The 12,962-nt window shown below is 38.8% G+C and overlaps 3 protein-coding genes across 7 annotated transcripts; 1 reads left to right on the forward strand and 2 right to left on the reverse strand.

The window, feature by feature from the left end:
* The first annotated feature begins 4,660 nt into the window (after positions 1 to 4,660).
* Positions 4,661 to 6,043, forward strand: LOC106401287 (transcription initiation factor TFIID subunit 8). The gene has a single exon (XM_013841774.3). It carries the CDS (start codon positions 4,836 to 4,838, stop codon positions 5,913 to 5,915), a length of 1,080 nt encoding a protein of 359 aa, XP_013697228.1. The 5' UTR covers positions 4,661 to 4,835; the 3' UTR covers positions 5,916 to 6,043.
* Positions 6,044 to 6,143: 100 nt separating this feature from the next.
* LOC106401286 lies at positions 6,144 to 11,254 on the reverse strand. 5 transcript variants are annotated; one of them, XM_048745166.1, is made up of 10 exons: positions 10,516 to 11,254; positions 9,075 to 10,179; positions 7,801 to 8,943; positions 7,628 to 7,669; positions 7,412 to 7,488; positions 7,163 to 7,247; positions 6,985 to 7,068; positions 6,785 to 6,886; positions 6,600 to 6,698; positions 6,144 to 6,485 (listed from the first exon to the last, which is right to left on the reverse strand). In XM_048745166.1, the coding sequence occupies exons 1-10, from the start codon at positions 10,569 to 10,571 to the stop codon at positions 6,339 to 6,341; spliced, it is 2,940 nt and encodes a 979-aa protein (XP_048601123.1). In that variant the 5' UTR covers positions 10,572 to 11,254; the 3' UTR covers positions 6,144 to 6,338. The 5 variants fall into 5 exon arrangements, 4 of the variants coding, with proteins under 4 accessions (XP_048601123.1, XP_013697226.1, XP_022550194.1 ...); XM_013841772.3 differs by having other exon boundaries at positions 9,075 to 10,226; positions 10,516 to 11,245; XM_022694473.2 differs by having other exon boundaries at positions 9,075 to 10,183; positions 10,516 to 10,787.
* A 232-nt stretch (positions 11,255 to 11,486) lies between these two features.
* Positions 11,487 to 12,679, reverse strand: LOC106402067 (upstream activation factor subunit UAF30). The gene is made up of 2 exons (XM_013842711.3): positions 12,259 to 12,679; positions 11,487 to 11,862 (listed from the first exon to the last, which is right to left on the reverse strand). Exons 1-2 carry the CDS (start codon positions 12,553 to 12,555, stop codon positions 11,746 to 11,748), a joined length of 414 nt encoding a protein of 137 aa, XP_013698165.1. The 5' UTR covers positions 12,556 to 12,679; the 3' UTR covers positions 11,487 to 11,745.
* Between the last annotated feature and the right edge of the window lie 283 nt (positions 12,680 to 12,962).

A 12,962-nucleotide genomic window follows, 5' to 3' on the forward strand; every position in this document is an offset into this window, starting at 1 on the left:
CTTGCTTCTGTGAATGTTCTTCCACCACAGTTAAACTTCTACTCATGTCATCTCCATGTTCTAACATTTAAATTTAGAGATAAATTGGGGGAAATGAGCTAGCAAAATATCTAATTTTGTATAAGAAAAATATACTAGTTTTTACATCAAAAATTGCTCTATTATTCAATTTTTTGGTGTAACTATTATTAAAATTTGAGCTGGTATACAAAACAAAACCTGAAAAAAATAAGGGGTTTTTGCCAAAACTAACCCACAACTTGATTTTAACCCCAAACCTATACCCAAACTTGAATCAAATGCAAAACTAACCTAAAAGCCTAGTGAAATTACAGTTCAGCCCCTTGTGACCAAACAAAAAAACAGAAGCCATTTTTACGAATATAGCCCTAGTAAATCGTCTGAGTCGTCTGAGATGTTGGAAGTCGTCTGGACGACTGAAGTGTAAGTCGTCTGGTACCGGTTTATTTTAAAAATAATTTATAAATCTTGTAAAAAAATATTTTGATGCGTGAAAAATAAAAATCAAGTAATTATAAACAGTTTTAAGTGATATAAATTAAGATATGATAAAATTGATTTGTTTTGAAGATAGATGAGTGGAAGTAGTGAATCATGAAATACTTTGGTTTAGGAGTTTGGCAAACATATGTTGTAGTATTGTATGTATTGTTAGGGTTAGATTTTGGAAAACTAAAATGTTTTTTTCAAAAATTAGTTTTCACCTATATGTGTTTATTTATGTGTATAGTAAACACTTTTCAAATTTGATTTGATTTTATGAAGTCTTTAATTAGATAATTAAGTTTAGGGGTTATGTTTAGGGTGTGGACGACTTATATTTCAGTCATCTGTTGAATAATTTACTCGGACGACGTATATTCCAGTCATCTGTTGAATAATTTACTCGGACGACTTACATTTCAGTCGTCTGGTGAAGAAATTAAAACAAATGACTTACATGTAAGTCGTCCAAATATTCCCGCCTAAAATTTTTTTAAAAAATTATTTTCCCGCTTAAATAATTTAAAGCTAATTGGATTTTTTGTCTCCCTATATAAAGAAAAATTTACACATTCTCTCTCCTCCTCTTAAATGGGTGCAACAAAAATGTAATGTTCATCATTCTAAAACTCTCCAACCTCTCTTTAATCTCTTTGACTTGAAAACACCAAACTTTATATGAATTTTTCAGTTTTGTCTCATGTATTTCTTACTAATTTATCTCTTTTGCAGGTTTTTAATCAAATGGTACTCATCTTCCACTAATTTAAAGGTAAATCTATTAATTTTAGATATGTATTTTTGTGTGTTCTATAAATGTAGATTTATCTAATCTTCCACTCATTTTCTCTATTTTAAGTCATTTGAACGTTTTTGGATATGCAGGTTTTTCAGATCTGGATTTGATATGCAGGTTTTTCAGATCTGGAAGACTTCTTGGACGACTTACCTGTTAGTCGTCTGGAAGTCGTCTGGACTTCCAGGAAGTCCTCTGGACTTCATGGAAGTCTTCTGACGAAGTCTCCCTTTCATAATAGATCTTAGCGTTTTGGTAAGTTCTTATGTCTGATTTTTCTTCATTTGGTAACTTCTTGTTGTATAAAGTTCTTACTTTTTTCCCAAACTAAAACTCTCCAAACCCACTCTAATCTCTTTGACTTGAAAACACCAAACTTTATATGAATTTTTCAGTTTTGTCTCATGTCTTTCTTACTAATCTATCTTTTTTGCAGGTTTTTAATTAGATGGTACTCATCTTCCACTAATTTAAAGGTAGATCTATTATTTTTAGATATGTATTTTTGTGTGTTCTGTAAAGGTAGATTTATCTAATCTTTCACTCATTTTTTCTGTTTTTAAGCCATTTGAACGTTTTTGGATATGCAGGTTTTTCAGATCTGGATTTAATATGCAGGTTTTTCAGATCTGGAAGACTTCTGGGACGACTTACTTGTTAGTCGTCTGGAAGTCGTCTGGAAGTCGTCTGGAAGTCGTCTGGACTTCTTGGAAGTCTTCTGACAAAGTCGTCTGGACTTCCTGTAAAGTCGTCTGGACTTCCTGTAAAGTCGTCTGGACTTCCTGTAAAGTCGTCTGAACTTCCTAAAAGTCTTCTAACAAAGTTGTCTGAACTTCCTGGAAGTCGTCTGGACTTCTTAGAAGTCGTCTGGACTTCTTAAAAGTCGTGTGGTCTTGTCTACTCAAGTGGAATCCAAGCTTGTCTTTGTAGAGGAATGATCTATAATAGTTTTGTTTGTGGTCTGTTTTGTGAATTGCATGTCTACTCTTTTAGTTGTGAATTTTTTGTAAAATCAGTAATAATGTTTTCCAAGATGTATTAAATGTGCTAACAATGTGTTTACACATTTACAAATCAATGAAATAATAGACTTCAGTAGCCTTTTTCTTATCTTTGGATCTCTCATATGCAATAATAAACTCCAATGGCCTTTTTCTCATCTTAATAAACAAGAATGTTGGTAGCTTTATATTGATACAACATTTTAAGAAGCATTTTAACCCTTCCTCCAACTCATAACAATAGTCATCATTATTGTCTATAACAATAATACTTAAGAGATGGAAACAAACAATAGTAACTAGTCAAAGCATATCATATTTTATTATAAGTGTACGTTGAAAAACTTAGTCAAATTTAGTAAAAGTAAGGGAGAGAACATATTTTGTAAATATGAGTTTTACATATCTTGAAGTTACTTATCACTCTTAAAAATACAAGTTATTCAAAAGCTAACGTAGAAGACTTAAAAACTAGCGGAGAAGACGCGGACGACTTCAATCTAAGTTGTCCAGACGACTAAACTATACGTCGTCTGGTCAACGCAGAGGTTATTTTTGCAATTGACTTTGAAATCTGTTATTTTGACCAACTGAAAAATAAGTCGTCTACTATTGTTTGGCTAAAAAAAAAATCCAAAAAAGCTAGACGACTTACATTTCAGTCGTCATAGGTTAGTTTTGCATTTGACCGGATTATTTCAGAAGTTTGACTTTTCTGGACGACTTACATTTCAGTCGCCTAGTGATAATTAAAATAATAATATTTTTTTTAAAGTAGACGACTTACATTTCTGGACGACTTACATTTCAGTCGTCTAGTGAAAATTAAAATAATAATATTTTTTTAAAAGTAGACGACTTACAGTTAAGTCGTCATAGGTTAGTTTTGCAATTGAAAAAAAAAACTTCAAGATTTAATTATATACAGACGACTTATAATTCAGTCGTCCACGAGACGACTGAAATGTAAGTCGTCCAGGATTTACGAGGTTTGACCAGAATCTCGGAAAAAAATCCTAGACGACTTACAAGTAAGTCGTCTCGTGGACGACTGAATTATAAGTCGTCTGTGTATAATTAAATTTTGAAGTTTTTTTTTCAATTGCAAAACTAAACTATGACGACTTAACTGTAAGTCGTTTACTTTAAAAAAAATATTATTATTTTAATTTTCGCCAGACGACTGAAATGTAAGTCGTCTGGGGAAGTCAAACTTCTGAAATTATCCAGTCAAATGCAAAACTAACCTATGACGACTAAAATGTAAGTCGTCTAGATTCTTTGGAAATTTTTTTGAAACCAAACAAAAACAAACGACTTAACTTTCAGTCGTCTCAGGTTACAGATTTCAAAGTCAATTGCAAAAATAACCTCTGCGTTGACCAGACGACTTCCAGGTAAGTTGTCTACAGCCAGACGACTTCCCAAGTAAGTCGTCTGACGAACAGATCTGGAAAAAAACTCGATGTCATACCTTAAATTGGTGAGATAAGTTCCTTTAGCATACATAAGGCTTCTCCAAGCACACAGAATCACAAACGAAAGTAACCCACCCAGAATCGTTAGCTTCTATGACTCTATGAACCATAAAAAATTTAGAATCAAAATCTTGGGTTTTTTTAGCTCATTGTGGAGAGAAAGTGAGAGATATGTTGTGTTTAGTTCACAAGAATGGAAAAAGAAGAAGGGTAAATCGATTTTGGGAGCATTAAGAGCTTCAAATTGGTTGTTCATGGTGGTTGTGGTATTGATGACAATGACAATCTTGTAATTACTTGAAAATGATGAGGGTGAGAGAATAAAAATGTCATTTTCGAAAAAAAAAGAAAAAAAAATTGATGGCATTTTCGTAAATTATATGAACTTGTGGGGTGAATAGGGCAAAACCAATTTTCAAAAAAAAATGAGGTTAGTTTTGTGTTTGACTTTAAGTTATAGGTCAATTCTGCAAAAAGCCCAAAAAATAATCAATGAATAACAATTCAGGAAAAAAAAAATCCTAGAACTTTTAGATAACAAGTATGCAATATACTATTTTTGTTAAATATGATAATATGTATCTTTTTTTATATTTTATGGTTAAATAAACTAAATTTAAGGTTATATATCTTTATATATTTAATGAAAATTGACTACATTTTTAACATAATAATACATATAAATATCATACATATATTTAGGATTAAATATTTAATCTTTAGGGAATATAAATATGATTTTTAGTTTTAGATATTATTTTTCAAATAATTAATCTTTTTTATTTTCATAACTCTTCATTTGTTTGATTTATCTCAAAACAAATAAAAATTGGTGGTTAATTATTGCGGTTATGTAGAAACCGCTATATAACGGAGAGGACAACAAGATCTATCATTCCTAACGATCCCTCTTTCTTTTCCGTTGCTCCGTCGTTAGGTTTCTTCTCCGTTAACGGAGGCAACTTTATACGGCGTCGAATGTTGGTCTAACCGATACAAAAAAAAAAAAAAACTAATTCCCAAAGATTCGCAACCTATTCAGAAATTTTCCGAGCAATGAGCTTATTAGAGAGAACACACGACGGCGAAACGAAGGATCCACCTTCCTCCTCCTCGTACGAGTTCACCCACGCCGCCGCCAAATCAGCAGTAGCTCAAATCTGCGAAACCGTCGGCTACAACCATTTCAAGGACCCGCCGCTCGAATCCCTAACCGGATTCGCGATCCAGTACATCCTCCAGCTAGGTAAACTCGCCGCCTCCTTCGCTAACCTAAACGGTAGGAGCCAGTGCAACGTCTTCGACATCGTCCTCGCTCTAGAAGATCTATCCGGTAACGATAATAACGCCGAGGGAAGAGGATGTTCCGCTCTCCGTTCGGTTAAGCTTAGAGAAATCATCGATTTCGTGAAAGTTAGTGATGATGGAGAAGAAGAGAGTCTCTTTTTGCAGACATTGCCTCGTTTCCCTGTGAGTGATAAGGGGAAGAAGATGATGATGATGACGGTGCCTAGCTTCGTTGAGGTTGGTGAGAGTCCACCTGGAAAGCATATTCCTTTATGGCTCCCGGCGTTTCCTGATCCTCATACGTATAAGGAGACGCCTATGTGGATTGAGAGGGGGTTGGATCCGAGAGGGGATAAGATTGAGCAGGCGAGGCAGAGGAGGAAGGCTGAGAGAGCTTTGTTGAGTCTTCAGAGGAAGCTTGTTTGTAGAATCTCGTCGGGTGATGGTGATCGTGTGTGGGGAGATATGGATGTTGGTACTGTGAAGGAAGTAATCAGAGAAGCTGAGAGTGAGGTGCCTGAGGATGAGAAAAGAGATGGTGTATCAGTGGTGGAGGCGTTTGCTCCTGCCTTGGAGGCTGCGAGAGATGTGGTTTTCAGTGAGGATGACGCTGAGTGGAAGCAGAAGAAGAAGAAGAAGAAGAAGAAGAAGAAGAAGAAGCCTGTTGCTCTTTCTAAGCTTAGGACCGAGAAGAAGTTTCTTGGAGAGCCGTTGGATCTGACTCTGCAGATGAAGGGTGAAGATAGATCTATGTCGCTGCGTGAGGAAGATAGAGATGACAAGAGGAGGAGGGCGGAGTTTATTTTGAGACAGTGCATGGAGAATCCGGTGGATCTCAATCAGTTGTAAAATAAAGTGGTTCAGTTACAGTCTATGTAGCGTAGTTCTCCAGATTGTTCTGTAAAAGATTGTGATTTTGTAGCCTTTTTTTCTCCTTACAGGATTGTGTTATGAATGGAATGAGAGTTTCTAACCCATCTCTTAAGCAGTGGATAGGTCTTTTTCTCCCGTGAGTGGGAGCCAGGAGCAGTGTTTGCTTGAATAAAACAACTTCATCAACAAAGAACACTTTGAAAATGAAAATGAAAATGAAAATGAGAATCCTTCTATATTCACGTCCAAGTGTAGTTTAGTAGTACAAATAAAACAATGTGTAAAGAACCTACGCGTGTTTTTTATGTACACAGAAGAAAAAGAAACTATAGTGACAACAAAGTTGTACGTCAATTAGCACAAAGCTTTCTCTCACCAAACCACCTTAATTCATCTTAATCAATCGTGCATCCCAGCTTCTGGTTTAACATTTGATCTTGACCGCTGCGAGCTGAGCTTGCGCAGGAACTGCAACGCCTCAGTATATGAAGGATCCGAGCGGCTCAGTGGTTTACATGAGTTTATATGGTCAGTTGACTCCAACACCTGTTTCATTATACACCGGAGTAAAACCAAACAGTTAGATTTAGAAGCTGCAACTATAGTTAAAAAGGGATATATATATATATATAAATATATATATATATATACGTCACTTACAACAAGTTCACCAAATCCTGGGTACGCTGATTCAATTGGCACAATTTCCATCCGAAAAGCCCATCCTCCGTAGCCTTCCACTATTGGGGTTACTTTTGTCTGCAGTTAGAGATGACAATTAGTCACCACAGAGAGTCGTGTAAATGTTGCAATCCAAAGAGAGACTTATAAGTGTAATCAACAACCTCACAGAAACTAAGGACTTCTACAATCCCTTTCTTGTGGAGCTGGCGAAGCAAGTCATTTAGCTCCACTAGTCTTGGGGAACCACTTCGAAGCTCCCCTATCTATCACAATTCACCATCCATAAGTTTGATTAGATACCGTGAGTTAGAGATGACCCAAAGGATTGAAATCAGCTCAATCATGGAATGGTGTTACTAACAGATGGAGCTGGGCGCAACACAAGACCCATCCGCCATGGCATATCTGCTAACTTGCTACCAAAATGTGGGCAACTGTAGAATATCTGAAAAAGAGGTCAAAGATGTTGACATTAATTCTTTTAAATGAGCTAATTCGCTGATAGAAAACTAGAAATGGTATGAAGCGTTAATACATACAACCCCAGCGGTGTTTTTCACTAGTTTATCCAGTTTTTCTTCCTTTGCTTTGTGTAGAATCTGCTTCACAACAAGGCCTCCCATACTACAAGATAAACGTTTCTTGATCAAAATCTATGTATTGATGTTCCAGGGACCACATTTAATTTCAATAAAACACCAACGAGTATAACTCCACAAATGGTGGCCAATTAAACCAGAGAGAGCCATTAAATCTGCATTAGGAAATATCTATTGACAGGTTCAAACCTGTGAGTCACGAAAACAACAGGTCGATCTCCAATGCCTGCAGAGACCAACTTTTCCAATATCATAGAGCTAACCTCCTGCAAGTTAGCAAAAATCCATCATACAGAAGAACTGCAGGCTAAATGATAAGGAGATGATGTAGTGTACACAAACGGAATGCTGCATCTAATCAATAATCACTCTTCCAACTCTCGACCACTATTCCAGTAAACGTACCTGAAGAGGCAAGCTAGCTCCAGACCATTCCGTGAGGTTTGTCTGTATAAAAAAAATTCAAATTGGCAAACCATAGAAATGCACAGGGAAACAGAAAAGGACACAACATATACGATCAAACACAGTTACAAAGATCTCCACTGAGTAGGTATGAGCATAAAACACAGGCATACCTTGTATTTAAGGGTAAACAAGCGAGCTTGAGGGAAATCATTTGAAAGCCACTCACTCGGCCAAAATGTTCCGAGCTTTCCTGCTTCCTGGTCAATCTTCTCCACTAAGCCAGATTTTGTAGAGGACTTATCCTCAGATATTCGCCAAGTTTTAAAGGGTCCACCACGCAATCCATGAAGAAAGATAACATCAAATTCAGGATCATGCACACGTGAACCACTACTGGAGGGATCCATGGAGCTAGACAAATCGCTAGCATCAACGACATGATCTCTGACTGTATCAGCAGCATTTGTTGCTTCACCTTCACTTGAAGATCCGTTCTTCTTACCACTTTGTTGTTCTTTTTCAGGACATTTCCAATGGGCTAGTCCGGGATTAATTAGAAATATCATGTCTCCATAGCGAGGACAGTTAGTGTTCATGTTTGAGATGTCTGGCTTGGAACTGCCACCATTTCCAGATCCACTATCACCTTGCTGATTGCAATATATGTTTAACAGAGAAGCCCTCGCATAACTTTGTGTCTTAGGGTCATTGCAACCGGAAATTCTTCCTCTTGCACAATCATCAAGCCATTTGCACCATGTTTCATCAGCTAAGATGACCTTCTGGACTTGCGGAAGAAGCGAAAGAATGGTTAGCAACCTAGCAGCATGCCTTCGGATGTGTGCACTAGCTGGGACTTTCACACTAGATGGATCTTGTAAATCTGTGATTGAAGATTCACCACCACTATCCGGAGCACGCTCTCGTGCCTCTAGGGATCTGGATGCATCATAAGCTTCTATTGCACCTAGCTTTTCATAGTCATCACTTAGCAGAAAGCGCCTTAGCAAACAAAGAATACCAAAATCAACTATTTTGTTCTGGCATATAGAATCCTCAACGCAAACTTCAGTCAGTGACTTGATTGACTTAAGGGTTGCCAATGCAGACTCGGCAGCATTAAATTTAGGGGGGTTGTCCTTCTTTAAGTTCTTAATAGGTACCGCAAAAGGCTCTGAAAGGAGCAGATCTGCCAGTGGAACACTATTGATAGAATCAGGGACTGTACCCAGTTGAGCCATGGCAAGATTAACAACAGCACCTGCTAGCTGATTGGTTGACAGAGTAGCAGAAGCAATTTTTGACAGATCTACCTGTATATCCAAATATAGTAGTTGTTATTCACTAAATCTAAAACCGAAAGATATAACAAACTTAAAACGTCATAATTCTCAACTATTCTCTATACAGATAACATAATCAAATGACCATAAACTTTACGCACCTTTGGTTTCTCAGTTTTTGGTGGGTTAGCAGCTCCTTTAGCTGACAACGTCTTGCTGTAGTTCAAAATTTCGTTCATTATAAGCGTTAACCATCCCTGTGAAATTGGGATAGAGTGTGGTCCGTAATCCTCAAAAGTGCTTGAAAGGATTCTTCTTGCTGAAGATTGAACAGTGTCAGATGCAACCTTTCCAAGAACCCACGATAGTAGTATACCTGACCATTTCTGACTCTCTTCAAGGGATAAATGCATCTCACCAGCACAGAGTAACTCTAGAGCCTTTGACAAACCTTCTTGCACTACTTTGTGCTTCTTCGTTTTCCTAGCACTGTCTCTCATCAGATGAAGACCCTTCTCCATCACCATCTTCCGTGCTTCGTCACTTCTGTCAACAGAAACCAAAAAGGCGGACAACGCAACTTGAGCCAAAGGGATATCCTCAGTTTTACTGGCATGTGAAATAGTGGCAAGCAAACTTGAACTCCAGTCGGAAACAGAATCGTTAAGTGGGAGATAAGGATCTTCCAACAACAACCGAGCCACCAAACTCCCATGCCATTTTACAGTCCTCTCTGGTGCCATCAAGGCTGTCATGACAACTTGCCCGTCACGATCAAGTTCTTGAATATGAGATCTGTTTGTATCAGAAGCCATCGCCCAGTTTGCCAACGCCCACACAGCAAATGGCACCGCGACATGTTGACAATGTAAGTCATCCCAAAGGCCAGGAATCACGGCCGATGACAAACTAGCTTGCGAAGAATTATCATGTTTACTTATCAATGCAAATGTTTTAGGAACTTCCTCATCCGCATTAGTATTAACACCACCCAAGGGCGCAAGCCCACTGGTTCTTGATAGTCCCAGAACCGTGGTTCCTTCAAGTATTTTAATTCCAATCCCCTTAATCCCGCTATTTCCATCGTCACTGTCATCATCTTCTTCTGTCTCGTCAAAATACATACCACCTTCCTCGATCACTTGAATTGCGGCAGCGATATCTCTCATCTTAGCATTTCCAGGCAACGACGACTTAAAAGAAGTCTTTTCTACTGTGTCACAGTTGGAAGTGACGATATCCATTATGGCAGTCACGAGCATGCTCCTACCTTTCAAAGAATCAGAAATATCGAATGAAGAACGTCTTGAATGCTGCTCCCAAAGAAAAGCTATGTATCAATCGCAAAACACACAACCCCAAGCATCACATTATCAAGATTTAAAAAAAGAATCTCATACGTTAATGAGAATGATTGATAACACAACCCTAGCTATACACAAAACAATTGTTCTTGCTTATCAATCATTAAAAATGCGCTACGATTCTTCTTCTTATCAGCTGGCTCGTTACAGTATCGATTACATCTAACCAGAACAATCCTTCTATCATCTCCTAAACAATTAATCAGCTATAGCATCTCCTACATTAGTGGAAACTCACCTTTTTGTTCTTTGGTTGACATGAGAATATGAACTTAAGCAACTTAGGCACAGCATCAGGCCTCCCTAGAGCCTCTTTACGCACCGTCGGATCAGCAATAAGGTAAGCCAGAGCCCTAGCCGCCTCGTCCTGAGCCCCAATTCTATCTCCAGGGATAGCCACCGTCTCCAGCAACCAATCAACCACCGCGCCACCGCCAGCTCCAACGAGAGCCGATCTTCGAGCAGCATTCGCGGAAGCAATATCCGCCAAAAGAGCAGCCACGCGGAGCTCGAACCCCGCGCGCACTTCGTGATTAGCGGACGAGAGCACCGACCTGAGCGACTGCCACAGAACCGACGCCGCGACGCCGGTTTGCCTCGCGTGGTGAACGACTCTCCGCAACGAAGTTCCCGATTTCTGAACCCAGCGCTCGATTGAATCGTAGACACGGCTGTTTCCGCCGTGATCGGGGGTGTAGACAGCGGCGTAGGCGATCGCGGTGGATAAGGCTGCGGCGGAGAGAGCGAGAACTGATTTCTTCTTAGAGAAGGAAGAAGGTTGGGAGAGGTTGTGAGTCGAAGGGGGAGGGCATCGCGATGGGTGATTGGGAGGAGAAGGTTTAAGATTCAAGGGAGAATCGGTTGTTGAGGAGGAGAAAGTTCGGGGGAGACGGTGGAAGAGACGGCGGTTACAAGATCGGAGAAGATTGTAACGGAGACGAAACATTTTTTTTTCTTTTTCTTCTCTCCTTGCGTTCTTTTCGGAATTAAAATTCCTTCTCACGTTTTGTGATTTAAGTTGAAAATATTTGGATATGCGATATAGATGGGAAGATTCTGCGGGTATCCATTTTTGCTGCTAAGGTTTGAACCCGATGATAATTTTGGATGATATAATAGTTGGTTAAACTAAATATGTTAATATAAAAAATTAATTTATCTTGCAATTAATTAGTTTTGACTTCAGTCTAAATTAAAATGGGAGGCATGTTGACAATATGAAGAAACGATGCATCAAATAGTTACTCAAGTCCTAAGACAAAAACAAAGCAAATTTAAACTGCAATCTGAAGCAAAGAGACACATAACCAACAAAAGCAAGGTCTTGACTACTACTTTGTTGCATAAAACTTCTTGATCCTAACGTTACTAATATGTGATATGATTATGATATTTCATGGTCTTGATAGACCTCACCAAAACATACGCTAGTGATTTGATTGATTGTCATCTCTCCGCCGAGTTTCATTCAGAGGAAGTGAGGACCGATGAGCTTTGCAATCTCCAAGAACCCGACACGGTCTTTGCCTGCGAAAATCTTCTTCAGCTTCTCGTCGCAGACTATAACCTTCTTGTCTTGTGGATCCTGGAGAACAACATTTACTCATTTTAAATCACCATAGTCAACCCAAGTAAGCATAATAGACATGACTTGTTGTCGTAAAATCTGTTTTGAGCATGTTGAATAGAGTTATCACTAAATGTCAAGGAACACTTGAGAGAATCTAAGACCAAACAACAAACATGAGAAAATACACAAGCAAACTGTCTTAAGGAGCTGATTCAGATTCCTAAACAAGATTCAATGGTGCAGAACAATACCATAACAAAACCTTATCCAAGTACTCAGAAGCTGTCTCTTTAAATCAGTAAGCAATTAGAAAGAATATGTTCTGGATTAGCCCTAGACTTTCAACTATGAGATATCAAAACAAATCATTTCACATATATATAAAGAGAGATGGAAATGATATTAGCATACCTGAAGGTCGTGCTCCTTGATGTAGGCCCAAATGCGCTTAAGAGCCTGCGTGCGAGGAATCACCGGCTCACCCACCACGTCCTGCATCTCGGGGGACACTGGGCGAGGCTTCATGATTCCGCGTGGCTCCCGAGTCTTGGTGGCTGACGGCTCGGATGACGCCGCCGTCGCGGAGGTCACGGCTCGCACCATGCGCAGGTTAGCCGGTTGAGAGGAAACACGGGGGAACGGTGAGCTGCGTAACGGCGCCGTTTTGACGCAGAGGAAGGTAGAGAAGATTCCAGTAGAAAGAGCCATCGTAGTCGTCGTTGTGAGGTTGTGGATTTGGGAAGACAGAGAGGTTTTGCGTTATCCGTGTCTGTGAGAGCACACTCGACCTAATCTATATTTTGTTATGAAAGATTAGCCGCAAACGTTGAAAAATATAAAAGATATGGGGCCCGCTGCACTATTTGCACAGTGAATTTCTCTTCTATATAAACGATCGTTTCGATCGATTGTAATCACACCATTCCTTCTTCTTCTAATAACACATCCTCTCTTGCTATCAGTGTTATCTTCTCATACGGGTATAAAATTTTGCCCTTATTTAAATTTCTTCGATACAATAAAATTCTAGTTTTTTTATAACACGTTATCAGCACGATCACTCTGCGATTCGGTAAAATTTATTTGTATCATTTATACCCTGTTATAATGGTCGG

Source organism: Brassica napus, chromosome C1, assembly GCF_020379485.1.
Source record: "Brassica napus cultivar Da-Ae chromosome C1, Da-Ae, whole genome shotgun sequence".
Lineage (NCBI taxonomy): Eukaryota > Viridiplantae > Streptophyta > Magnoliopsida > Brassicales > Brassicaceae > Brassica > Brassica napus.

Excerpts from the sequence above, each read along its gene's own strand:
- LOC106401287 (XM_013841774.3), top strand. The coding sequence starts at position 4,836 with ATGAGCTTATTAGAGAGAACACACGACGGCGAAACGAAGGATCCACCT.
- LOC106402067 (XM_013842711.3), bottom strand. The coding sequence starts at position 12,555 with ATGGCTCTTTCTACTGGAATCTTCTCTACCTTCCTCTGCGTCAAAACG. Across the intron at positions 11,863-12,258 it reads TCAAGGAGCACGACCTTCAG|GATCCACAAGACAAGAAGGT; the intron begins GTATGCTAATAT and ends GTTGTTCTCCAG.
- LOC106401286 (XM_013841772.3), bottom strand. The coding sequence starts at position 11,223 with ATGTTTCGTCTCCGTTACAATCTTCTCCGATCTTGTAACCGCCGTCTC. Across the intron at positions 8,944-9,074 it reads CAAAAACTGAGAAACCAAAG|GTAGATCTGTCAAAAATTGC; the intron begins GTGCGTAAAGTT and ends TTGGATATACAG. Across the intron at positions 6,887-6,984 it reads TGTTGCGCCCAGCTCCATCT|ATAGGGGAGCTTCGAAGTGG; the intron begins GTTAGTAACACC and ends GAATTGTGATAG.